Source organism: Magnolia sinica, chromosome 17, assembly GCF_029962835.1.
Source record: "Magnolia sinica isolate HGM2019 chromosome 17, MsV1, whole genome shotgun sequence".
In the NCBI taxonomy this organism is placed as follows: Eukaryota; Viridiplantae; Streptophyta; class Magnoliopsida; order Magnoliales; family Magnoliaceae; genus Magnolia; species Magnolia sinica.
Genome location: NC_080589.1, coordinates 57,334,607 through 57,360,238, shown reverse-complemented (window position 1 = coordinate 57,360,238; position 25,632 = coordinate 57,334,607). Strand labels below are relative to the sequence as shown.

Here is a 25,632-nt window from a genome sequence, read left to right as displayed (position 1 = left end):
CACACAGTCACATCCATCATAAACTACAAATTGCATCTTGTTTATCTTTCAATTAGTTTTATGATTAGATCCTCTAATTGGCTTGGAAGCCATTAGAGTTACTCTGAAGAAATCCTGATGCATGCATATTTACTCAGGATTAGAGTGATAGGATTTTAAATAAATCATAAAATATTAAAAAGTCCTATTCACCCCCCTCTAGGATATATTAGCATATTCTTACTTCAACTAAAGCAGTAATTACCGCAATTTCACTGGTCAGTGCATTGAAAGTTTTGGACTGAGTTGAGTTGGACCTAATCCGATCCAACTCGACTTGATGCTCACCTCTACTTATCGAATTGAGCTCCATTAATGCATCGTCTTGGGTTACTTGATCGATGATCTTTTGTACTTCAATCACCTCCCTTTTGCTCCCTTGATGATGATGATGATGCGTTGTCAATGCTTCAGCTTCAAGATCAACCACCTTTCATATGATGATCCTTTGAGATGACCAAAGTGATGGGAGGTTGGTAAATCTCCTACAACTAATGGCAATATTGTAATCCTAAGGGATTCACTTAGATGAATCTTCTATAGGATTTAGACAAGGATATACCTATAAAGGTTGAGTCTAAATTCTAGAAAATGGTAGAGTTCAAGCACATCTTTAAGGTGGAGGTTGGAATCCTCATTAGAGTGTTAATATTAAGGAAGATGACTTAAAACTCATTGGTATAGAGGCTTCGGATGAGGGATATGATCATTGAATCACTTAAGCTTCTATTGCATAAAAAAATCATCCAAATGCCCTATGTATAAAGTTCGAACTCCAATGATCAAAAAATGGGCAGAAAATAGCTCTATCGATGGCACCGAGTAAGCCTTCGATGGCATCGAGAAAATCAAGTTTCCAACTGAAACGTTGTTAGATAGTTTATACACTACTACCCGATTGCATCCATTGGTCTTCAATGGCATCGAGGGGATCCTTCGATGGGTCATCGATGCCATCAAGAAACTCAGACGAAAAGATCACTATCTACTGGACAGATCTGAGTTACCTACTTGATACGAAGACCCCTCAAGGATTGCACAATGATATTAAGCACCACTCAAAAAACTGATATTTTGGGCATACAATTTAACAATATCTTTGTACATCTTTTAGCCTTACTTATCATATTCCAATTAAGCTTCTAAAGCTAAGAGATGATCAACAAGGTTTACCTATAAGATTAAGGATCATCTAGAGGTTTAAGAATTATTTTGGGCAAAGGATTAGGGTCACCAAGGTACCTCATTTACCTATTTTTGCTCCTTAATGCCCATGTCTCTTGTGTTTTCGGTATTCAGCTTTCAAGGACTCAAAAGACTACATAACATATTGACTCATACGCGATTGACAAATAAGATGCACAAATTAGTGCACTAACAAAAATGGCCCTCAAATTATAATCAATGACTTAAATCGTTAATAGGGGAGGGTTAGATGAACAATGAGTATTAAACTCATATTCCCTATTCTCTCTAGAACTCTCTAGTTATTGGATTTGTTTTACAAGTGATGCCTTCTTCTTTTTATAAGGGGACCAATCTTATGATTTTTTGTGACTAACCTAGGACGTTGACAATTCCGCTAGGGGAAATTTGAAATTCTGGAGAATGCGGGTGACTTCTTGATGATGGAAAATCCAATTTTGTTATGATTTTTTAGTTTATATATATATATATATATATATATATATATATATATATATATATATATATATATATATATATATATATATATATTTAGTTTTTATATCATATGAGTGCAAATTTTTGCTCGACTAAGGATTTTGATTTTTTTTTTTTACAAAATATTTTAAAGTTCTTTAAATAAATAAATAAATAAATAAAACTTGGGTTGTTCTACTAGGGATTTCTTTTTAATTTTGAAGATTTTTATTTGATGGCACCATTAAGGATTTTTTTTTTTTTTAATGGACTCCATTGAGAATAAAGTTCCATTGGAATTTTTTCAGTAGATCCTATAATGATAAAGTTCCACCACGGATTTTGAAATACACGTACATTTATTTTTTTTTGCTTTTTCCTTCTTTTAAAAAAATAATAATAACTAAAAAGAGAGCCCTAAGCATATGCATTTTACTATTATAATTTTATTATTAGTTTTATTTCAGTGTAGAACTTCATTTTCTTTTGTCTTAAATTTTTGCCCATCCATGCTAATTCTTGTGTCTTGACCAATGGTTGTTATAAGTATGTATGGTTACAAAGAGTTAATTATTGTTACTCATGCTCTCCTTAATCCACTTGCTACTTCAAAGGAATTTACACATTGAAACAAAATGGTTAGTAGTATTTGTCAATTTCCTTGCTTGGATTACATTTCTCTTTGATGGTTTGTTAGGGGAGGTGGCAACTTAATGATGGAAGCATTTCGTGAATGACCTCGTATAAACAGTTTGGGTCATTAAAAGATGACCCAAATTCAAGGGTTAAAGTCCCAACATATCACATTTCAACATGTTGGGATGTATTCAAACAAACCTATTTAAGACACATATTCCACCACTAAAAATCTTTGTATGAGTTATTTTTTTTCTACAGATGCTTCTAAAACTTCTTTCAACATTTTCTTAATATATGCAACAATTTCATTCCACATATCATTAACTTCTTCGTAAATATTCTACTTTCCTTCTTCCATCATTTTTTACTAAATAATATTATTTTCTCTCCTTCTACGTTCCACCGCCTAATTTTCTTATACCTATTAATTTCATTACCTCTATTGCATCTCTTAATTCAAACGTTCATAACCATCAAAATATGTTGTGTATCAAACTTTTCTTTAATATAACCTTATAGTTTTTACGTATCAATCATTTTCGTTTTCCTAAATAAAATAAAATAAAAATTATCAAGCTTGTATATCACCCAATATTACATGCTCGTCTCTTCTTTTAAGTATGTCTGTTGGAGCTAGATCAAATGTTATAGAAATATCAAAGTTAACCTCCTACATCTTATTTATTCTCCCATAAACATATCCTCTATGTGCCATTTCATACTATATTTTCTTACATGACTATTTAAGTCTCCTACAAATATTCTTTCACCCATGTACTGATGGCATTAGTTATCTCATCTCCCCACTTGACATTTTGCACACAAGTTTAGTTTCTTTATTTTGTATATCCACTATTTTTAAGCTCTTACTTATCAATGTTCCTAAATTTTATGTGGCTTCTCCTAAATTACCTTCTTTACCCACACTCATCCAAACTGGCATGGAAATTAATACCTACTTTTCACTGCAACAAAACATTATTATGGCTCACACTTCCACTGGATGCCCTGTCCTTCTACAATAAATTTATGGTTATATGGGTGCAAAGTGGTGCACAAGAGAATCACATAAAATATAGGTTGATCAGGGCCACTCATTAAGCTTCCCACACAGACCATCGTGAAAAAAATAAAATCATGGTTATCAAATGGATATAGCTCTTTGACAAATGGTTCCTATTTGGCATGTTTTGTGTTTGGATATTTTTGTCACGTGTCATGCGTGCGATTGTGCCAGAAACTACTGTGGCTCAATTCTAAGAACGGTGCATCAACAGGGCTCAATTCGACAAGTATCATTGAGTGAGTACATACTATCTTTCCTTATATAGGATTGAGGGTAAAAGTTTGAGACCCAAACTCAAATATGTTCTTATGTAGGACATAAGTTCTTATGTATGGTTAAATTCACCGGACATGTGTGTGTGCGTGTTAGTCTCTGTGGGAGCCTCCAGCATGAGTAAATGTAGGTCCTTGTATTAGGACCGAGGTTGTTGGTTGGCATATAGAAAACCAACTAAAGTCCCTTACGGGGACCTCTGGCGGGAGTGTACGTCAATAGGTTCTTGTGTAGGACCAAGATTCGTGGCGAGCCTATAGAAAATCATGTAAAGTTTCTTACCAAAGTGGGTCCTTGTATATGATTATAAATGTTAGAAGTGAACTTAATTTAAAACCTCTGATACTGAAATCTAGTACACTCATGGGTTGAGTGTGTCTACCAAGAGTGGAGTAGGAAAACTAAACCATTATATATATGCTTATGTCTAGTATTGTATTTGGGCACTTGTTTAATTATGCTTATGTGGGGAATGTTTAATTATATGTATGCATGATTAGATGAATGTTAGAAGTTGATAGATAGCATATCCCTCACACGCATGTATATTATTATTTATAGACTAGTTGCTTGAATGACATATCTTTTATGATCTATGTGATTAGACCCTTTAATGGCTTGGAAGTCTTACAATTAATTACCTTAGTTTAATTTAGATATTAGTTTAAGTTCGGCAATTATTTTTTTAAAAGACAATAATTATATTTGGTCCTAATCACCATCCCCCTTAGAATGTAAACTTCATTCCTTAGCTCCGCCAAGCTTTCGCATATAGTCGTGGTATCCTCTTCCACACAATTTCAATACCTAGTCAGAGATTGAATCATTGAAGAAGTTAGCAAAGGAGTCAATAGTCAATGCCAAAGCATTATTACAACCCATGATGGTAGATTTATTACAACCCATGATGGTGGCTAGAATAGGAGGACAAACCAATGAAGGAATACACCCAGATCCATAGCTCAACTGGCAGACTGAGTGGAGATACCTCGTTTCAACACTCGAGGTCTTGGTATCGATCCCTAGCAGGGGTGGCTAACATGGAGTGTGTGTACTGACATGGGTGTGTACTAACAAGCTAACCCAAAAAAAAAAAACACCACAATGAATGAACACACAAACGACATTAGAAGCCAAGGAAGCTTTTGATGAAGAGAACCAGCGTAGAAGAAGAAGAAACAGCGAGAATGGAGAAGATGGAACTTTATAAAGGATTTTGCCGCTAATGCTTATAGTCGCATTCAATGCAATAAATCATGGCGGACGATTTTCAAGGCAAAGGCTGCACACAACAATTGATGAAACATCCCACCATGCAGAGAACATCATCATGACTTCTCTTGATAAAGTGCAATCTCTCTTCACATTCCTCGAATATGAAGAGATGCGAGGGGCAATATTCACACTCATCTAACATCACCAAATCGAATAACTAGAAAGCCGACACATGGAATCACCATCATATGAAAGATCACTACAAAACCCTTACAGCTGATATGATCTACAAAAGGAAGATAGTGGAGGCAAAGATGGCTATTACCACGTGACACGCCATACATAACTCTCAGCGAGCAACTATCATACAAACACGTGGTGAAGCATAAAAGGCCATATTTATTCTGTAATGGCTTAAAAAGTGTGCATGATCACATGGCTAGCTGGTGTTGATTCTTCTCAGTACACATGGCAAAATATAACTGGTGACGCTTGTTTGATGGTTGGTTGATTATTCGAATATCATGGAGCACAGTTTTGAAAGAAAGTGTAATCGATCATGTCTATTGATTGACCAATAGATTGAAACAAAAATCCGGGAGGTGATTACTAAAATCATACACTAACACCCATGCCAGCACCCTCTGCATGTTAATAAATAAAGCAAAGAGTGAAGAACTCCATACCCACGACAACCCAACACAACTCTATACTACAACACAACGCTAGTTATCCTTCGTTCCTCATGAATGCCCTTATTTTAGTTTTAGTCAAACTCCTCCACATTTAGCCAACATTGTGCTTAAGAAAATATATATCAATTAGATTACTTATCCCTCCATCCTCTGTTCAAGAACACACATTTAGATCACTGGAAAAATTGCTCAATCTTGAATAGAAGGTTGTGAGGCTTTTATGCTACATGGTAGGTGATTCCATCGATTGTCTCAGTATGAAGCCAAGGTCCATTGGATTCCTCATCCATTAGACTCGTACTCCCAAGCTCGGTAATCCATTGGATTGCCTATCCAAGAGTATCGCCCTCGCTGTGAAGCCAAGGTCCATTGGATTCCTTATCCAGTAGACTCGTAGTCCCAAGCTCGGTAATCCGTTGGATTCCCTATCCAAGAGTATCGCCGCCCTATGCCCAGTAATCCACTGGATTCCCTAAGTATTATGGTCCTGATCCTGACATTCAAATTGCATCATGATCAAAATCTAATTCCATTATCTCTTATATTATGATTGAGCTAATATTTCAACTCAGGGGTAAAAACGTCAATCCAAAGCATCGAACAAATAGTCAAATCAATACTATCTCACTACGAGCCAAGCCCTCACCAGGATTTCAAATAGATTGTCACCCCACCAACTTTCTCACTACGTACCCCGCCTCTCAGCTAGGTTTTCGAACAGAAGATCCACCCTCCATAGCCCATCTCACCACGTAGCTATATTCATGTCGAGTAATGAACGAATGACCATTCTGTGCCAAACGACCATTCTGTGCCTTTTTAAGCTAATCGAAAGCATTCATATAGTAAATTTTAATCAAATACTCTCAGTTATCTATATTGTGTTATATCATGGAGTTAATTGAAAGTCATTTGATCTAAACGGTAAAAAAGAACCCGTCAAAAGAACAAACCCTCTCATTCACAAATCACCTAATCTATTTTAGTGCCTGGATCATATGCATTTCGGTTTGATTCAAACAACATTTGGCTCTGGCATGCTCAACACACATAGCACACCCAACCTAATTTCAGCTAAACAAGTTCTTTAAAGATACGTAGCCCCACCCAACGAACAGACACGCTGCCTCAGTACATGAACAATAGGGGAAAACACCCAATAAACAGCAGTTCAAGAAACGTATGTCCATCAAGGTTGAGTCAACACGAAGACTCAACCAAATCTTATAAATTACTCAACGTGATATTTAATACTTAAGCTTTAAATAAAGTAAAATACCCATCTGTACAAAAACAAAATGCTACTGATTGAGAGATTTGACCACCTGAGTTTTAGAACTATGATGAACAGTCCAGATTTTGCACAAAAGAAGGTAAATGAGCTGCATTAGGCAAAAGCATTTCACCCATCACAGGTCCGAGCTAAAATTGGGTCCCATTTCACTTTGCAGGCCAAACTTAAACAGACCTCAGCCCAACCCAATTGACATCCCTAGTAGAAATATTCTTTTACAATTGTACACTGACCCACTCACTGAATCAGGCTCGACACTATATTTAAGATTCAGACTCATCCAAGTCACTTGGAAGAGGTGGGACCCAATCAGGTGAAGGAGTCACATAGATAATTCACCCATGACTCAGGACGATCTGTTTTAACCCCAACTCAGGTTGAGTCCTTGTCACTGACCAGGAGAGCTGGGACTTGTCGGCTTGCCTGAAAAGGGTGGATGAATTATCTCTGTGACTCGTTCATCAGGTCAGTCTTTGAATCATGGTAGAAACATTAATGATCTCTAAAAAGCAGCATTGACTGACTGTTGGAGCAATTTACTAGAGGCCAACCTGGATTGATAGTAAGGCATGATGGTTAAGGGTGCAGCTCTGGGGCTGGGAACGTTAGGTCACATGTGATTATTCCCACCCAGACCTAATCCAAACTAACTTCATTCCAAATTGGGTTGGACAATTTCCAGTCCCAACACAACTGAGGATCCTGTTAATCATGTTAGGTGGACCCAAACCCAAGTTGCAACCCTACACAGATGGGTCGTGATTGCACCCAAGCCCATCTTTGCAAACTTCCAATTAAAGGCTGCCCAGCCCAAGCCTGGAAGACGGCCTACAATGGATCATGGTTACCTTATTTGTAGTTATACGTTTAAGTGCATTTAATTCTCATTTTTTTTATCATTGATTTGATTACGACAGCCCTGTTGGAGTATAATTCTACCTAACCGAAGAGGTTTTCAATTCATAAACCTGCAGCAGCTCACTCCTGGAGACTGATGAATTCAACCAAAACCGCTCATGCAAGCTTCAGCTACACATGAAACTGAATAGACAAAATTGTAAACAGCAGCAAAATGACAACAGAACGGTCTTTGGCCTGATCAACCCCATTCCCACCCCTACCTGAACACCCTTGCTTTAGAAGGGAATTGAATACCGCCACCTGGTGTTTTGAATAGACAAGAAAACATTAGCACAGACCACCTCTCTGATTTTTTGCAGACCAATCAGGGATATACTCCAAGTGCCACTCGTAGAGTACCCAAAATGCCATTCTAGCCAGCCCATTCATCTGTCAAGCTCCACGACGACTGCCGACTGCCAAAATCATGCATCTGCTCATCAGGGTGCATTTACTTGCACATTGAAGAAAGACATCAGGCCAGACCACTCATCAGCTGGATCTACTATCACGAGCGATCAGTCAGTGCAACCCAATAGTGTTTTTGTTCACATGCAATTGCAAGTATCATTCAAGAAATCCCGAGATAATGTGTTAATCGACTCCTATTCCTAACTGTCCAAGCACTTTCATATGAGAACCCAACTGCAACCGAGTAATTGCATGGACAATCAGTTATTTTCCATTCAGCACAGAAATCAGCCTTTTGCTGCCCCAACAATTAATCCCCCTAGCAGAAAATCTTTGTAGCATTTTCTCTGTAAGTTCTACAGTAGTTATACAACAGCACCTTGTAATTACAGATTCTTGAGAAATCAGAACATTTCTAAAATCTTTGGGTACTGAGTTAAGGAAAATAAGTTTGAAAACAGATATTCTTTGGGTTTTCACTTACATGAAATTCTTCCGGTGGACGATCCTTCCGCTTCGGCTGACGGACGGGTCACTGCTTGCAGCAGAGATCAGTGGGGCAGCAGCACGTGGGAGTTTGGACTTGCGCTCCCTTGGGTAAGGATAAATGACAGCCAATTCTCTAACGCGGCGTAGAACAGCTGGCGGTATGGGAAGTGACGCATGCTTCTTCCTCTGCTCAACCTGCAAAAAGAATAATATGCCAGTTCCATTAAAGTAGGCCCAGCTTCGTAGTACTCAGAAATTGGAATTCTCTGACTTATCATGGCCTACATTGGATTGCTGAAACAGGGGCTCACTACATTGTGGGGTCTCATCAGACTTCGGGTCAGATCCAAGCCTTCCACCAATGGCAGAGTCGGGGCCACTGTTTTTATTTTTGGTTTTTTTAACGTTGTTTTAAACTAATCAGACACACCGGGCCTCTCCATAATCAGTGCTCAAATAGCATAGGTGAGAACAGGAGAATTTCACATGAAAACAGAGGTTTAAAAGCATAGAAAACTGTTTTTAAACAAAATGCAACTCCCTAGAGAGCTGCACTCAACAAACTCATAATTTCATGCTCCAATTAGGATTCAAAGTGGAAACCCAAACAGTCGAGAGGGATCCACAGCTTGGAGTGGGAATGGGTATCTGACCTGACAATAGACAGGTCTGTTGTTGATGTCTTCAAATCTGAAAATCAACAGGTCTGTTGATGACAGGTCGATGCCATCGAGCAGCCTTCGATGGCCTATTTCAATTGTGATTCTTATACAGGCTATATATATGGGTATAATCAGGAATAGGATGCATCTCAGACCTTTCTAATTTGTTCCAAAGGGTTTCAATGGCTTGTAAGGGAGATTCAAGGCTTGTTCGAATCGGGTAATCTCTCTCTTGTAATTTTCTACTTTCATAGTGCATTACTATCACTTTGTGCCGTGGTTTTTTTTTTTTTTTTTTCCCACAAGGGTTTTTCCACGTTAAATTCGGAGTGTTTGTAATTGGACTTGATTGTGCTATTGGAATACTTAGCTTGATTCATCTCTGTGTGCTTTCGCAATCCCCCAACAGGGTCTGGATTTGAAATTGGACCCGTTAGATCAGGTTGGGTCAAAATTGCTGAACTGACTTATCAAATGGGTCTGGTCTGGAACCCATCCCACTTCTAACCCAACTTTTAGATAAGTCAGATTTGGACACCCGAAAGCAGACAAGGAGTAGACAACAGGTCCACAACAGAACTGGATCTAGAACTGAACCTTAAAATCCCTTTGGTTAAGGTGATTAAGGCAACTGACTAAAATGTAAAATTTAACTAAAGGCTTAATAGGAACCATACGTTAGATAGGAAATTAGAATTAGACCAGGCCAACTTATCGAAACCCATGGATAAATGGGCCGAGTCTCTGGATCCCCAACCCAGTACCAGGTTATTTAGACTAGAACACAAACCAAATTGACCAATATACTAGTGCAACAGCTCCAGGACAGAAATCAAAACCTGTTTACTAAGCAGATAGGGACTGGAACTCCCTTGACCCTCTCTCCAACATGAGCCATTTGAAACCCTACCCACAACACTAGGGCTGGGTGTTTGAACATATAATCAAATGGTAAAGACAAGTCTATAGTGAGTAAAATGTTGATGAGTCCTACATTCAAGTAAGCCTGATCCCTAAGATGTCAGAGCACTCTTTTACAACAGCTTTGCTAAGCGCATGGTTCTCATGTATGTGCCACACATGTGCCAGCATGGCACATAGGTACAAGCCAATCCATCCATCAGGTTGGTCTGACCTACTACATGTTTTCCCCAAAACTAAAATATTAAATAAATCTGATCCACTCAGCATGTGGGCCCTAATATTGTAAATAGTGGATGGGTTAGGAAACTTCAACCCAAGTTTTTCATAGCCGTACATTTGTTTTGCAAACTGTGATCCACTTGAGCAGTGGATCTACCTGATTTTAGACTAGGGCATCAATATAGTGGTTCCCTTTTTGATGGATGGATTGGATCTCGGACCTATTGTCCCATGCTGGCGTACCTATGTTGTGTTCATGAGTGTTATTAACTACGCATGTGCGCTGACAAAGCTCTTTACAATGTAGGCAGCTAAAATTTTGGTTATGAATTTTCTTATCAATGGTCAGGAATACAGGATCAAACTTTCATCCTCTTGAACCTTCCATCTCATTTGCCAGGGCTAGGGCCTCAGCTGAGTCATGCTTAGGTAGATATCATTAAATCCCTCAAAATGTTCACGAGATGAAGCTGGTCACAATCCTAACATGTTATAACCAAAACAATATAAATACATGACATATATTTTGCATATATTTGTCATTGAATTCAGATTATACTTATAAAGCATTCTCTCATTGGAGGAAGCTAGAATTAGACATATTTTAGCATGCCACCATTTCCTCAGTAAGTTAACATGCCATCGTATTAGGGCTGCAACTTGGGTTCGGATCAACCAGAACCAGATTGACCTGACCCAAGTTCAGGCAGGGTTGTCAAGGTCCTCAGGTCGGGTTCAAGTTGGTCGATGCCAGCTTGATTTGAATTCAGGTGGAGCAACTTTGAGTCTGGTTAGGTCAGGTTGAGAATAATCACTTCCTTGGGTAGGTTGAGATCGGGGTCAGGTTGGATCAGTTGGGTCAAGTATAGAGGATTTGTGTTGGGTTTTGGTTGGGCACCTCGGGTTGGGTCCCCTTGAGGCAAGGTATCCCGTATCGATATCAGTTGGCATAACAGTGCCCTCTGATACCGATACAGATACGGGGGTGTAACGGCCCATAACAGTGCAATTTTTTTTACCAAAAAAATATGAAAAAATATGGATTAAATCCGGAATATTCTAAGCATTCCAAATATGCATTCATTTATAAATTGGAACATGTTTATGGTGGTGTAACGGTCCACTCTTTGGTGAGAAGTTGTATCGGACTGTCTGATGAATTTATGAACCAGATAACCTGAATTTGACTACAAAATTCATATATTTAATTTTCTAAATATCTAATTTATATACTTAATCTGATATCATTTCTCCCAATAGTTCTTTTAAAAAATGAAATTAAATTCAGGTAGATCGCGTTGCCAATTTGGGGCTAACTTAGAGGACCAATCCATGCCCCAAATCAGCCTCAAATTCATGCAATTTATTGGCATTATCCCACTTGTGAATTGGTGGACATTTATTGGATAGTGAATCATGAAAAAAAAAAAACAAAAAAAAAAAACAAAAGGCCCTATTTTAAAAAATAAGCGTCCACAAATTAACAATTAAAACTATTCAAACAATTTGATTTTGGCATTTTGAGTTAGCAATTACAGTCCATAATTTAATTGGTAAATTTTAAGTTAATAGATGTCTCATGTACAATTTTTTAAGGGCCCGAATTAGGTAGGACTCGGATTGTGAAGTGTAGCATACGGGTGTCGAAGTTTTTTGGACCCCACTCATGATGAATGTGTTATATTCACACCGTCCATCCATTTTGCCAAATAATTTTAGGGCATGAGCCCAAAAATGAGGCAGATCCAAAGCTCAGGTGGACCGCACCATAAGAAACAACAATAATTAAACGACTACCATTAAAAATTTATTGGAGCTACAAAAGTTTTAGATCAGGCTAACATGTGTGTTTTCCCTTCATCCACGTCAGTGTGACCCTATTAACAGTTTAGATGGAAAATAAACATTACAGTGGACCCTAAGAAATTTTTAATGTTGAGCATTCTATAACCACTGTTTCCTATGTCGTGGTCCACCTGAGATTTGGATCTTACTAATCTTTTGAATCATAACCTAAAATGATGTGGCAAAATGGATGGACGGCATGAATAAAATACATACATCATGGTGGGGCCCACGTGGCACGTGTACATTTTATTAACTTGTGCGACATGCTGCGTAACTCGTCCGCAGTCCATTCACTTGACGTAAGCAAGTCCTGTGGGTCTGATCATGAGGTATGTGTTATATCTAAACCGTCCATTCATTTGACGAGCTCATCTTAAGGCTTGACACGAAAAATAATACGAATCTAATTAATAATTGGACCACACTACAAAAAGCAGTGGGGGATTGAATGTCTACCACTAAAATCCTTTTTGGGATCACAGAAGTTTTGGATCAATATGAAATTTGTTTTTCCTCTTCATTCAGGTCTTTTTGACCTTATGAACAGATTGGATGGAAAATAAACGTTATGGTGGGCCTACGAATTGTTTAACGGTGAAAATCATTATCTCCACTGCTATTTTTGGTGTGGTCCAGAAGATCTTTGGATATGATTTATTTTTTGGGTAATGCTCTAAAATAATATCTAAAAATAGATGAACGGTGTAGATATAACAAATACATCACTGTGGAGCCCATGTAACTTTGATCTCCTTTGAACTGTTCGTACAACTCAGAGCTCGAGGAGTGTCAGTGCCCGTTTTAGGATGACACGTACCTACAGTAGCTTTATAGCTATAGCTGGTGTGTGGTACACCAGTCAATCGGCTTTCGATTTCAGACAAAAAATACGGGAGAGGGAAACCGAAAATAAAAAGGAAAGAAGAGAGGGGGGGGGGGGGGGGGGGTGGGTGAAAAAAAGAAAAACAAGAAGAAGAAGGAAGAGGAGGACTGCAGCAGGGTGAGAAGAAGAAGAAGAAAAGAAAAGAGATTATAAAAATAAAAATAAAAATAAAGGTATGCTTTTTTTTGTTCCTATTTTTTTTCTTTTTTTTTTTTGGCCCGTAACGGTCGTTACGGTCACAAAATCCGGGGGGGGTACCTGTTTCGACCCCATATCGCGTAACGGTGTCGGCCATTACCGTTACGTATCGGCCGTATCGTAACAGATACGGAACACCTTTGCCTTGATGTCAGGTTGGGTTCGAGTTGACCCTCGACCTAACCCAACCCAACCCAACCGAACCCACCCAAGCTGCACCCCCAAATCATATCCCTTATCACCACCTCAATCCAAGTATTTTCACTTTTTAGGCCTTCCTCTCATCCACATTTCAAGACCTTCAACCAGAATCAACATTCCCCTCTTGGTGGTAGAGGTTTCCGCTTCCCAATCTTCATTAAACCTAACCGAACTATTTGGATCTTCTCTCCAACATTCTTAGTTCCATGGTTTGGAGTTATGATTGTTGCCCGATATTTCGATTTGACACCTTGGGATATGTAACCTTCTATAATAAATATTTTACAAAATATCATGACACGCATGCAGCCGTTTAGTTGTAAGTTCAAAATGTTCCAATAGAAACTTGTGATCAGTGTTTGTCTAACGATAGTATCGACTGATACTGTCTGTGTCACAGTGTGACAATACGAAATAGCCCAAAAGTCATTGGACTTCCGTGTATCGCTTGATATATTGTCGATACAAATGTATCGCAATATATCACATTGTATTGATGATATGTTCAATATATTGCAATTACATTCTCTGGTATCAACAATACCATGCAATGGTACCATCAATACATTACAATCACGAGCACTCTTTTTTTTCCTTTTTCTTTTTTTGAAAAACATCACATTTTCTCTTAAATATTTTGCTTATAATCCATTCTTAAGCTGATTTTGACCGAGCCTCTTCTAGTTTTTTGGAGAAACAAGGGGATATGGGTATAGAAATTGACATAGGAGAGTGAGTGGGCCCAAATTGCAAATGGAGGAATTTATTATTATCATCATTATTATTATTTTGTTAATCAATTGGACTAAATAGAATAAAGATGAAAATTCATGATTTTGCATGTTGTGCATACTCAATCATAGATTTCAACCTCCAATTTGCAAAATTGGAAAAATACAATAACTTTTCCATTTCGCCAATTTAACTTGCAATTAAAGTGTGAAAAATCATATTAGAGTGGTTGGAGGCTAATCTATAGATTGATGGAAGTTTTTGGAATTTAAAACAATATATAATTAAAAAATATCAAAAAATAAAAAATTTAATTTAAAAAAAATCAATATTCATCAACAATAATTTAACCATAATATTCAAGTGTCTTCATAAATTCGAGATTGATCGACGGTTATTCTTGAATTTGGGAAAATTGAGGGAAATCCAAAATTTCTCCCATTCCACCTATTTAACTTGCAATTGGAGTGTAGAAAAATAATGTTAGAGTTGTTGGAGGTTGATCTACAGACTAATGGAAATTTTAAAAAAAATAAAAAATAAAAAAAATAAACAATTATTATTTTTAATAAAAATAAAAAATAATTAAAATTTATTTAAAAAATAAAAAAATAGATTGATCAACAGTTATTTATGTCTAGTATTTATGTTTTTAGTACGTTGAATGCACTACCATCCTGTTTGATTAATGTTGATTTTGCATCACTTGTATCAGATGGCACATAATTTAGGCCCCTATACAAAGGAAACTTATTATGTGCACTTGCTTCTTGTGATCTTGTGATTTCTAAGTGCATAATAACGTTCTTTGCTTAACATCCCTTGGAAGTTTCATTGAAAATTTTCAACCAATTTCCCAATGTTTCCCAAAAACATCGATACATTACGCAATACATCCAATATTTCCCATTCAATACCTAATATGTTTCCGTATCCCAAGGGTGCCATACATCCATTGATACTGATACTAAAATTGCTTGTGATATTTCGCAAATTTCAACCAAAACTACTATAAATGACCAAAAAATCCAAAAATAATAATTGTTTTTGCTTCCTTTTTGGTTCTGTTATATATATATATATATATATATATATATATATATATATATATATATATATATATATATATATATATATATATAATTTGATGAATGGTGGAATTTTATTAAGGAAAATGCAAACATAAAAATAAAAAAGCAAAAAACTGGACAGCACTTGGCAACAATGATCAAGGGGTGCCGCAATGAATCCTCCTAATATCGCCTCCACTGCACTCTACCTCAAGCCCAACTTGGACCTCTCGATGCCTCCCCTAGAGAGCTATAGACCTGCCTCCCGAGAATAAAATCCTCCCAAGAGTAAAATCACATCCCAGTTTGAATGCAATTTATTTCTTTGGAGACCTTTTAACCAGTTGTCTGAGATGTTGCATTCCGCGATCGTGCGGAATATTTTGCTTATCACCGCTCCCATTGAATTTTACTTCCCATTAAATATCTAGTTATCTCTCCTTCCAAATCATCCATAATGCAGCCTTCAACACAAGCGTCCATAGTAACCTTCCCACGAGCTTCGCCTCATTCCTTTCCAGCCCAAACAAAGCTCCTTCGCAAAGGCTGGACAAACACAGTTGACCCAAAACTTCCCAAATACTGCTATCCATATTTCCGAAGCAAACTTGCAATTGATTACAGAGATGCAAGCAGCTCTCTTCCGCTTGGTCACACATCAGACATCAATTTGCCAACTGAATTCCTCTTCTTGGGAGCTTGTCTACAGTCGGGCATCTCTTTTTGTTTACTTCCTTTGTAATTGCTTTGACAACTTCACTAGATTAGTCTCATAGCAAAACACAAATTTGATGAATGAATATCATCGATATGTTCCAGAGTACATGGTAAGGAAGATGGGCACCTTCCAGAGCACATGGCAAGGAAGATGGACACGGTAGTGCTGCCATGAAGCTATGTGGAGCAGCAGTATTATGGCCACCACAATAGTAGGGCCAACGACTTTGAGCCGCCGCAAAACTCCATCTGGATTTCAAACCACAGTATTTTTTTAGTTCCTTTTAGCTTCTGGCTGTATTGTTTGTGTTTTATTGCTTGAATAGTATGACATTTATTTATATCAACTCATTTTGGGTATAATTGTATCATTTATGGGATAGCATATAGGTTAGCCATCGAAACAACCAAAAACTACTAGAGCATAGTTTCCTTTTTTCTTTTTCTTTTTTCCATGTATGTTTTGACTTTTTGAGTTCTAAGTGTGCAACCATTGCCTTCTAACATCTCCTAAAGCTTCAATGAGAAATTTCCACCATTTTCCAAGGGCCTGTTTTTCTATGCATGGAAAGTATGTGAAAGGAAAGATTCTTGTTTGTTCCTCGATAAGGTTTCCTGGAATTCTTGGCACCTATTTCCAAATTCATCATTCGACATATTAAAATTTTCTTAGGATAAATTTCCCTAGTAATTAGGGACGCAGGGGAGGACATGTTGAGGTCAAGCACCGTCTTCCTCAAGGATAACTACTTTGAATCCATAGAGCTTCTCTAGACTCCTCACAGAGACTTCTCGAATCCATGAGGGAAAAGTAAGGAAAATAGAAAATAAATTCTATAAAGATTGTAATTTGATTGATATCCGAATAAACGAGTTTACAACCCTTCAAATAGGGATAATAAGCCATGGAAGAAGTTTTGGAATTAAACTACAACTAAAACTCTTAGTAATCACGAGTTAATATAAATAGTAAACTTATTATTTATAAACGGTCGTGATTCCTATTAGTGCGCATGATTTTCGGCCAAAAATAATAAGTGTCCTATTTGGCCGAACCACGACATTCTCCTAATTATTCTAAGCACTTTTCATGTTAAATGCAACTCCTAAAGCCCAACGGATGAAGAATTATAATCAAACTAAAACTTACTAAAATTAGTAAAAACGGAAATAAAATAGGGATTCAACCGTCCATCTGATAGAATCTCACAAATTCGGCGTGGGCAACCCGCCGTAGCTGGGTTGGGTGGCTAAAGTAGCTCGTCCTACCCCAAAATCATATACGTCCGTTTCAAGTTCTAACGATCCGGATCACCTCCGCCTCCGATCGGGCCTTTGCTGGTCCATCTTGGAAATGAAACTGTCCACTGTCCGCGACCCACTCTACATCAATTAGTAGCGCGCATGTGGGCTTGAATATGGACAATGACACGCGGCACATTGGCAATTGAAGCTGGATATGGAACTAGAGCTGCACAAGTTGAACCAACTCGATGGACTCAACTCGACCAACTCGGTCAGACCCGACCCGAACCGACTGGCAAAGTCGGGTTCGGATCCCTTAGTCCGATCCGAAACCCAACCAAGTAGAGTTCGAGTTACACAATAACTCGACCCGATCTAAAACCCGGCTCGATCCGATTGTCAGGTACTATATAAACAAAACAAAACAAAACAAAACAAAACAAAACAAAAAAAACCTTTCCCTTTACCCTAATCCTACCTGCCGACCGTCGCACCCAAGCCAATCTGAAACTCAATTCTCCGACACATCAACACCCGTCCGACCGTCATATTTCAAGCTCTCTCTCTCTCTCTCTCTCTCTCTCTCTCTCTCTCTCTCTCTCCCCACTTCCACCCAGCTCCCTCATATCAGCAAACCGGCTCGATTAAGGTAATTTCATTTTTTTAATTTAATAATTCATAACTTCAAAAGGATGGCTCAAGTTAGCCCGAGCTGGCTCTGGAGCGGCATGGGCTCGTTGTGGTGCGTCTGGGCTGACTCGGGAGCGACCTGTGCTAGCTGTAGTGCGCCCGGGCTAGCTCGAGTGCGGTCGGGCTCGTTGTGGACATGTGGTGGATCCCGCCTGGCCTGGCTTGGGTGCGGTGCGGTCGGGCTCGTTGTGGTGCGCACAGCCTGGCTCAAGTGTGGTGAGGTCAGGCTAGTTATGGAACTATGGTGCGTACCGCCTGGCCTAACTCAGGTGCAGTGCATCTGGGCTCGCTGTGGTGCGTCCAGCCTGGCTGAGGAGCGACTAGACTAAAACTTAACCCTAACCTCTAACCCCTAACCCTAAACCCTAAATCCTAAATCCAAACCCTAAACCCTAAGACCTAAACGGCTAAACCTAAACCCTAAATCCTAAATTGCTAATGTGTTTTATTTTTTTATTTGAATTAAAGAATTAGTGGTTAATTTTTGGGAATTATGATTTACATTGCTTATTGCTTAGCTTATTATTCGACATGCTCTATCAGTTCAAGCTTCCAGAGCAAGTGGTTAATTGTCCTGCTTTACAAGATCAATTGATATTGTATGCTCTTTCTCACTCTTGTGGCAATATCCTTATACCTATCTAATATATCTCCTTAGAACCCTTTCAGCATCATTACTGATCGGTAACCATCCTAAAACTCTGTTGTATGCTTGTACAAATCTGGAAGCACATGTAGAGATTCCTCATCTTAACTATTATATACTTTTTCCATGAACTGCCTAAGTAGAAAAATATTTTCAATTGTTAATCCACCTGCATGAAGCCAAACTGAGTTTCTAATATCCTTCTCTCCTCTCCTTTTTCTTTTGATGCTTCTCGTAATCTTTGACAACTAATAAATATGTATCAAGATGTTTCTCCTCCACTCATCGGGTCCATCAGTTGCCCACAAGTGCCTACTACATGCCTCTCCTCCACTAACCCTACAAAGTGGTTCAAGGCATGGCCCCACTATTTGCTTCTCTACTCATAAATTTGATCCACCCTGGTCATTGACCCATTGAAATAATCTAAGCTGCTTATGAGGTCAACTCAAGGAAGATATAGGTAGACAAGGATGAAACTGATGGTTACAAAACCATAAACTAAAGGAAATATCTGGAGACAAGGATGAAACTGATGGTTACAAAACCATAAACTAAAGGAAATATCTGGAGACAAGGATGAAAGCGATGGCAACAAACACGCAATTACCTCGCAACAAACACATAATTACCTCGTTCTTGGCCAGTTTTCTCTACATGGTTCGCCATTCACATCTCTACATTTCTAATTGAATTGGGACAAGAACTAGTTTGCGCTTCCTAGCAAACTGTTGAATAACAGTGACAGTAGATGTACACCCAAAAACAATATGATATGGAGCACATCGGACTGGTATCAGATGATACGGAACCATATTGGCCAAAAAACAATTTATCGCAAGAACTTGAAAAAATAATGGGAAAATGGAAAACAGCATAATCTATCTTTTGTTTGTGTTCTTAACATGTATTCAATGGCGTATCAAACCATTCTTTGATAAGAATGTCACCTATCAGCTTGACTCGCTGAAAGTCAACCAAATAGGTCCAAATCGAATACAATCAAGCATGATTTGGTGGGTTAGGGCTATGAATACAGAAAAAAGAAGATGAAATAATAAAAAGAAAAAGGTGATGCTTTACCCTTCTTCCAATATTTCCCAAAATGGTCCATTCCGCTTCAATTTGTCAAATCCCACTCAGGCCTTATATTTTGATGACCCAAAATAGGCCTAGAATTAGCCTAAATTTCGTTTATAAGATTCCTTCATAGTTGAAATGAATAAGTGGAAAAACGAGAGAAATTTTGAAAATAAAATTTTCAAAATGAGGTCTTCATGGCAATATCGGCCCCTCAGCTGTAATGGCCCTTATATCGGTGATGATACAGGGTGTATCTGCAATTCTGCAAGTATAGGCTGACACACGCCAACACTGCCTTTTTTTCCTTAACAGATTGGTTAACCCCCATAATGTGTAAACGAAGTGAAACAGATTTTTTTTCTTCAATAGAGAGAGAGAGAGAGAGAGAGAGAGAGAGATTAGAGTGAGAACGGATTGATACGGCCATAACATAATGGATATTCAAAACCATGGTTCCTAGGGATTACAGTCCGCTCATATGGATGACAAAATTACCACAACTGCACATGTTCGGCCAAGTCCAAGTCAATGTCAATTATTGATGATATTAGAGGGAGTTTTAGGGTTTATCCAATTGAATCAAAAGTCAGATTGCTGAAGTATGCACGTATTGATTCTTTCACAAGCATATGCACCCTAATGTTAGGGAGAATTATATGACCAAATTAGTTTTCTAACGAGCAATCATCTGATACTTGCAGCATTGCTTTATCTGATATATACAAATCCTTATTGTAGAGCACAGCTAAAAGAAGGTCAATGTCCAGTGTGCAGCCGATCATAGAAGTTTTGACAATCTAAACATTTAGAAGACAACCCCAAATCGCTAGAGAACAATGATAATGATGATATAAATATTGATTACAAAAAGTGATTGATATTATTATCATAATGTACTTCTACAGGCAATGCATCTGACACCTAATGCTTGTCCAAAAAACCAAAAGATCTTGTTTGCAACTAGGTGCAACTTATAGGTGCACATGCATGCAATTTCCATATGAGTGCTACAGAACTAGCGTTTCCTTTGTACTCCCCAATAAACTACAATCATCCATGATCTAGAAAGTGTTAAAACAATAAAGTTCTATAAAAGAGAAATGAGGACACATGAAATGAACCAAATAATTTAGAAGAGAATAATCATTACAATAATAGCAGGAGAAGGCAATCATAAGTCTTACCTCTTTCTTGCTCTGCATTGGTACACAGCTAGCCCTCAGAAGATTCCGCCACTTATCCTGCAAAGTGCCAAGTCCCAAACAAAGTTTCGAACATTTTTAAATCGAGCACATTTAAGTGGTGTCAGGAACTGACCTTGAGATCAACAGAAGTGCGATGTGCAGATGATGAGAATAAGAGCCTCTTTATGTCAGTCCATCTTCCAACCCCATAACGAGAAACACCTTCGACCAGTTTCATCACCTCAGAAAGGTTCCACAGCCTATGATGCTTCCTCCGCATCCCACTTTTTTCAGTTTTGGTTTTCATAGCACAGTCATCTGACATGTCATCATGTGATTCTGACTGAGGAGATCCAAACCCACAATTTCGTTTGGGCATGCCTGAGAGCAGCCTGTATTCCTTGTAGTCCTTAGAGTCATGCCCCTGCAGAGTCATTAATCCTGAGTTTGCATAGTAAATATGACAATTAATTTGAACAAAAGGAAAATCATCAATTTCTGTACCCAAAGGAAAATAAAAATAAAAATATCCCCTATGAAAGTAGGTGGAAATAACTTATATGAGAGAAAGATAACCAGCATGCTCTAACCACACATGAAAATAGCTCAAAGAGCATTCCAAAAAAGTCAAGATAGTTCAACATCAAATGAATGAACAAGGCAATTGAATGTGTAGAGAATGTTGCCTATCCGTGGAGAGAATGGGTGTGCATATGTATGTGTTTGGATACAGATGTGCGTGTAGAGAACTATATTTTATGGAGTGAGCGTATCTTATTTGGTGCTCCCTCAGGACACCATTCATTTAAGTTGTTCAGGGTTTAATAAAACATTACAAAGGTGTAAGATATATTCTCTATGTAATCTTTTCCCAAAGATTCTCTCTTCTGATCTTCTCATTCTCCACCATGTGACCATTTACAAAATGGAATAAACATACATGGGAAGGCTATAGAGCATTTGCAAGCAATCTGGGTATATGAAGATCTTATGTGCCTTTATTCAAATAGTTTGATCCAAAGACATCACAACAGCATTTCCAATGTAAAAAGTTGACTGGGCTAAGAAGCAAAACAGAACAAGGAAGATGTATGGAAGGAAAAAAAAAAAAAAATGAGCCTTTTGTGAGCTGAAAACTATGTTATTTTACCTGGCATGGTATCAGGTAAAAGGGAGTAAAGAAATTACACAAACTGTTGGAAAAAGGAGGGTAACTGTAATTAAACGTGCTAGACACAGCTCAAGCAAACCGGCCCCTAGAGTGCCCGAAATGGCTAGGTGCACTCCTGGAGATACCAAGTGCATATATTTATATCATAGATATCAATATTTACTTATTTATAGATATCATCATCATATCATCTAAGCCTTATCCCAAATAATTGTGGTTGGTTGCACATCCTATTCTGCCATTCTGCTCTATCAAGGACCATATCCTTAGTCAAACCATAGGTCATAAAGTGTTTTCCTACTACCTACCACCAGTATTTGAAATATCGGTATCGCGTTATGTATCGCATTCTTGGGATACGGATACGTATCGGTTATCGCATGGGATATATCGGTTGTATCGTGTAATGTATCGCTGTTGTTGGAAAAATGGGGAAACATTGGGAAATTGGTCAAATTTTTCAATGAAACTTTGGTGATTGTTAAAAAAGACATCAATAGACACTTGTAAACCAAAACATTACAAAAAACAAATACACATAATAGGTTTTCTTTGTATGGGGTCCTAAGCTATGAATTGTCTAACTGAATTGATGCAAGTATATTCCATGTCTATTAATATAATTTATAAATGTAAGAAGACGTGAGGAAACACAAGAAATATATTCAAAAGCAAAAGAAGAATCACTATATTATGTTACATACATGCAGTGTTTAAATTATCGGCGATAATATCGAATTGTCACCAATATTTTTGATAACGCTGGGTCGTCGATACCGAACACCACATATTTCGTTTCTCTTCCGGATATCAGCAAATTTTCCCCGATTTTTTCGGATTTTTCGACAATTTCAAATTATCGCCGCTAAGTTACTGTTTCTATCCAACAACCACCCTATTATCGTTGACAGAAAGGGAAAAATTTTGGCATTTTCATCTAGCAACAAATTCAAGCAAGGTCCAGATTAAATGCTCGAAAAAAAATAAGAAAATATCTTCTTCTTTTTCCTTTTGGAAAGAATGCGTGATTTTTGCATTGAATGGGCTTAAAAATGCTTCGATTCAAAAGCAAGGTGTTCTATAATGGTAATGGTGGCCGTAACGGCCACTACCGTTACCGTTACGATACAGGTCGCAACGGCCGTTACGGCCCCCGTAACAGCCGTTACAGTCTCTTTTTCTATTGAAAAAAAAAAAAACTTGAAAAACATGTATTTACCCTGTAATGTTGATTAAAAAGTATGGAAAACCTATATCTGCCCCATAACAGACAATTACAGGGCTATTATGGCCTTATAGGGGACGTAACGTGCCACTAACGGCAATTAGGGGGTCATTTTTTTCCATAACGGCTGTTATGGCCGTTACGACCCCGTAACGCGTAACAGTTGCCACCATTACCTTTACGTAACGGCCTTTATGACACCATGTTCAAAAGAGAATCTGATTTGGGATTTTGAAATGGGGGTTTCAAAAAGGTCAGCTTTGACGATTCGACCCTCACTTTCCCTTTACGTTTTTATTTCTCATGGACGCAACAATCGTGACGTGTGTGACTGTGTGGGGCCCACATCAATGTATGCATCATATATTTCCACCTTTCATTAGTTTTTCCATATAATTTTAGGGCATGGGCCAAAAAACAAAGCAGATCTAGAAATCAGGTGGACCACACCAAAAGAAACAATAGTCGTTGAACACCCACCATTAAAAACTTCCCAGGGGCTAGGGTCCACCGTAATGTTTATTTCCCATCCAAGTTGTTCATAATGTCACACATAACTAAATGAAGGAAAAACATAAATATCAGCTTGACCCAAAACTTTTGTGGCCCACGCAGGAATTAGAGCAATATCTGAAGGCTCCTGTCGTTCGTCGTTTTGAGTCCCGAGACTCCAGTGCTAGATCTAGTTCCCAAGGGCTGTCCTGCGTCACCCACAAAAAGATTTTAATGGTCAGTTACCACCGTTTCTTGTGGTGCGGTCAATGGTCCACTTGAGTGTTGGATCTTCTTCATTTTTTAGACCATGCCTTGAAATGATATGGTAAAACGGATGGACAACGTGGATATACAACATGTACATTGAGGTGGGCCCCAAGGACAGGTCCCGTCCCACCCACTTGGTTGGAAAAGGATGCGGATTGGCTTGCAACATAGCAAATAGCAAATGGCTACTTGTCAGCATTCTGTGGGCCCCACCATGATGTGTTTCATCCAGGCCATCCATCCATTTTTTCATATCATTTTTATCATATGATCCCAAAAATGAGGTAGATCTAAGTATCGAGTGAATCCCCACCATGATCATTTTATCACCGCTGCTTCCTATGGTGTGGTCCACTTGAGCCTTGGATCTGCCTCATTTTGGGGCTTATATCCTAAAATGATATGGAAAAATGAAATGGACAGTGTTGATAAACTCATACATCATAGTCGGCCCCTCAAAATAAATGTCATTTTGTCACGTGTATTGGAGGGGCTGCATATCATAAAACTCCCATGAAGAGTGCACCCTTGTAGGGTTTCTTTTGCCCATGGAGCCTTGCTAAGCCACACGCACGTGCAATAAAGCTCATGTACGTGTTATGTACATGCCTACATGGCATGATACGTCCAAGATCTAACTATCATACAAAAAGGCACCACTACATTGATGCCATAGGCCAAGAATCAGTTTGATCTACTGGTTGAGTGGGCCACATTTTGCAAAACAAATGTAAAGCTCTGATAACTAGGGTGAAGCTTTTTAACTGTCCACCTATTTCCCATATTGGGGCCCACATGTTGTTTTGATCATAATTATTTTTGAAAAACATGTATAAGGTTGGATCAACCTGATGGATGGATTCAATCTTGTACTTATATGCCATGCTGACACATGTGCGTTGTGTAGATCAATTTTATCACAAGCAAATTAGTATTACTATTACCCAGGTAACACCGTAGTAGGTGTTTCCCTAACCATGGGGCCCACCTTGATGTATGTGTTGTATATCCATGTCATCCATCAATTTTTTCAGCTAATTTTAGGGCATAGTTACAAAAATTGAAGCATATCCAAATCTCATGTGGACCACACGGTAGCGATTGAATGTACGCCATTTTTAATTCAATGGTTTAAATAAAGCAATGTAGCTGATCAACAGGGTTGATCTTATGAAAGTTACACCATTTGTACACCATGTGTACATTGTGGCACTCTTAGTGGCCGCATGACTATATGTGGAGATAAGGGGTGGCCAAAAGGGTGTATTTTTTTAGTTCATTTACTTTGCCATGTCTTAATTATTAAATAGTGGTTGCATTCGTATTATATAAAACCATTTTGATTACTATTGGAATGATATCTTACGGTAGTGCATGCTTTTAGGCCCCATTAAATGAAACCTTATTGTGTATGCATTCTTTGTGAATTTTTTTCATTCCTAAATATACAAATGTGCATTTAGGCATCTCTTCAAGTTTCATTGAAAAA

The 25,632-nt window shown here is 38.1% G+C and overlaps 1 protein-coding gene across 4 annotated transcripts in view; it reads right to left on the bottom strand.

Annotated features, from left to right (window-relative positions):
* LOC131231899 (uncharacterized) overlaps positions 1-25,632 on the bottom strand; it is a 102,047-nt gene that overhangs the window by 40,108 nt on the left and 36,307 nt on the right. Inside the window, exons 7-10 of one of the 4 annotated variants that reach the window (XM_058228255.1) lie at positions 21,119-21,409; positions 20,986-21,042; positions 8,679-8,878; positions 7,806-8,199 (exon numbers count right to left, since the gene is read on the bottom strand). In XM_058228255.1, coding sequence (XP_058084238.1) covers positions 8,157-8,199; positions 8,679-8,878; positions 20,986-21,042; positions 21,119-21,409 — 591 coding nt within the window. In that variant the 3' untranslated portion in view covers positions 7,806-8,156. Of the gene's footprint in view, positions 1-7,805; positions 8,289-8,678; positions 8,879-20,985; positions 21,043-21,118; positions 21,410-25,632 lie in introns of those variants that run through there. The other 3 variants (XM_058228257.1, XM_058228258.1, XM_058228256.1) reach the window with 3 other exon arrangements.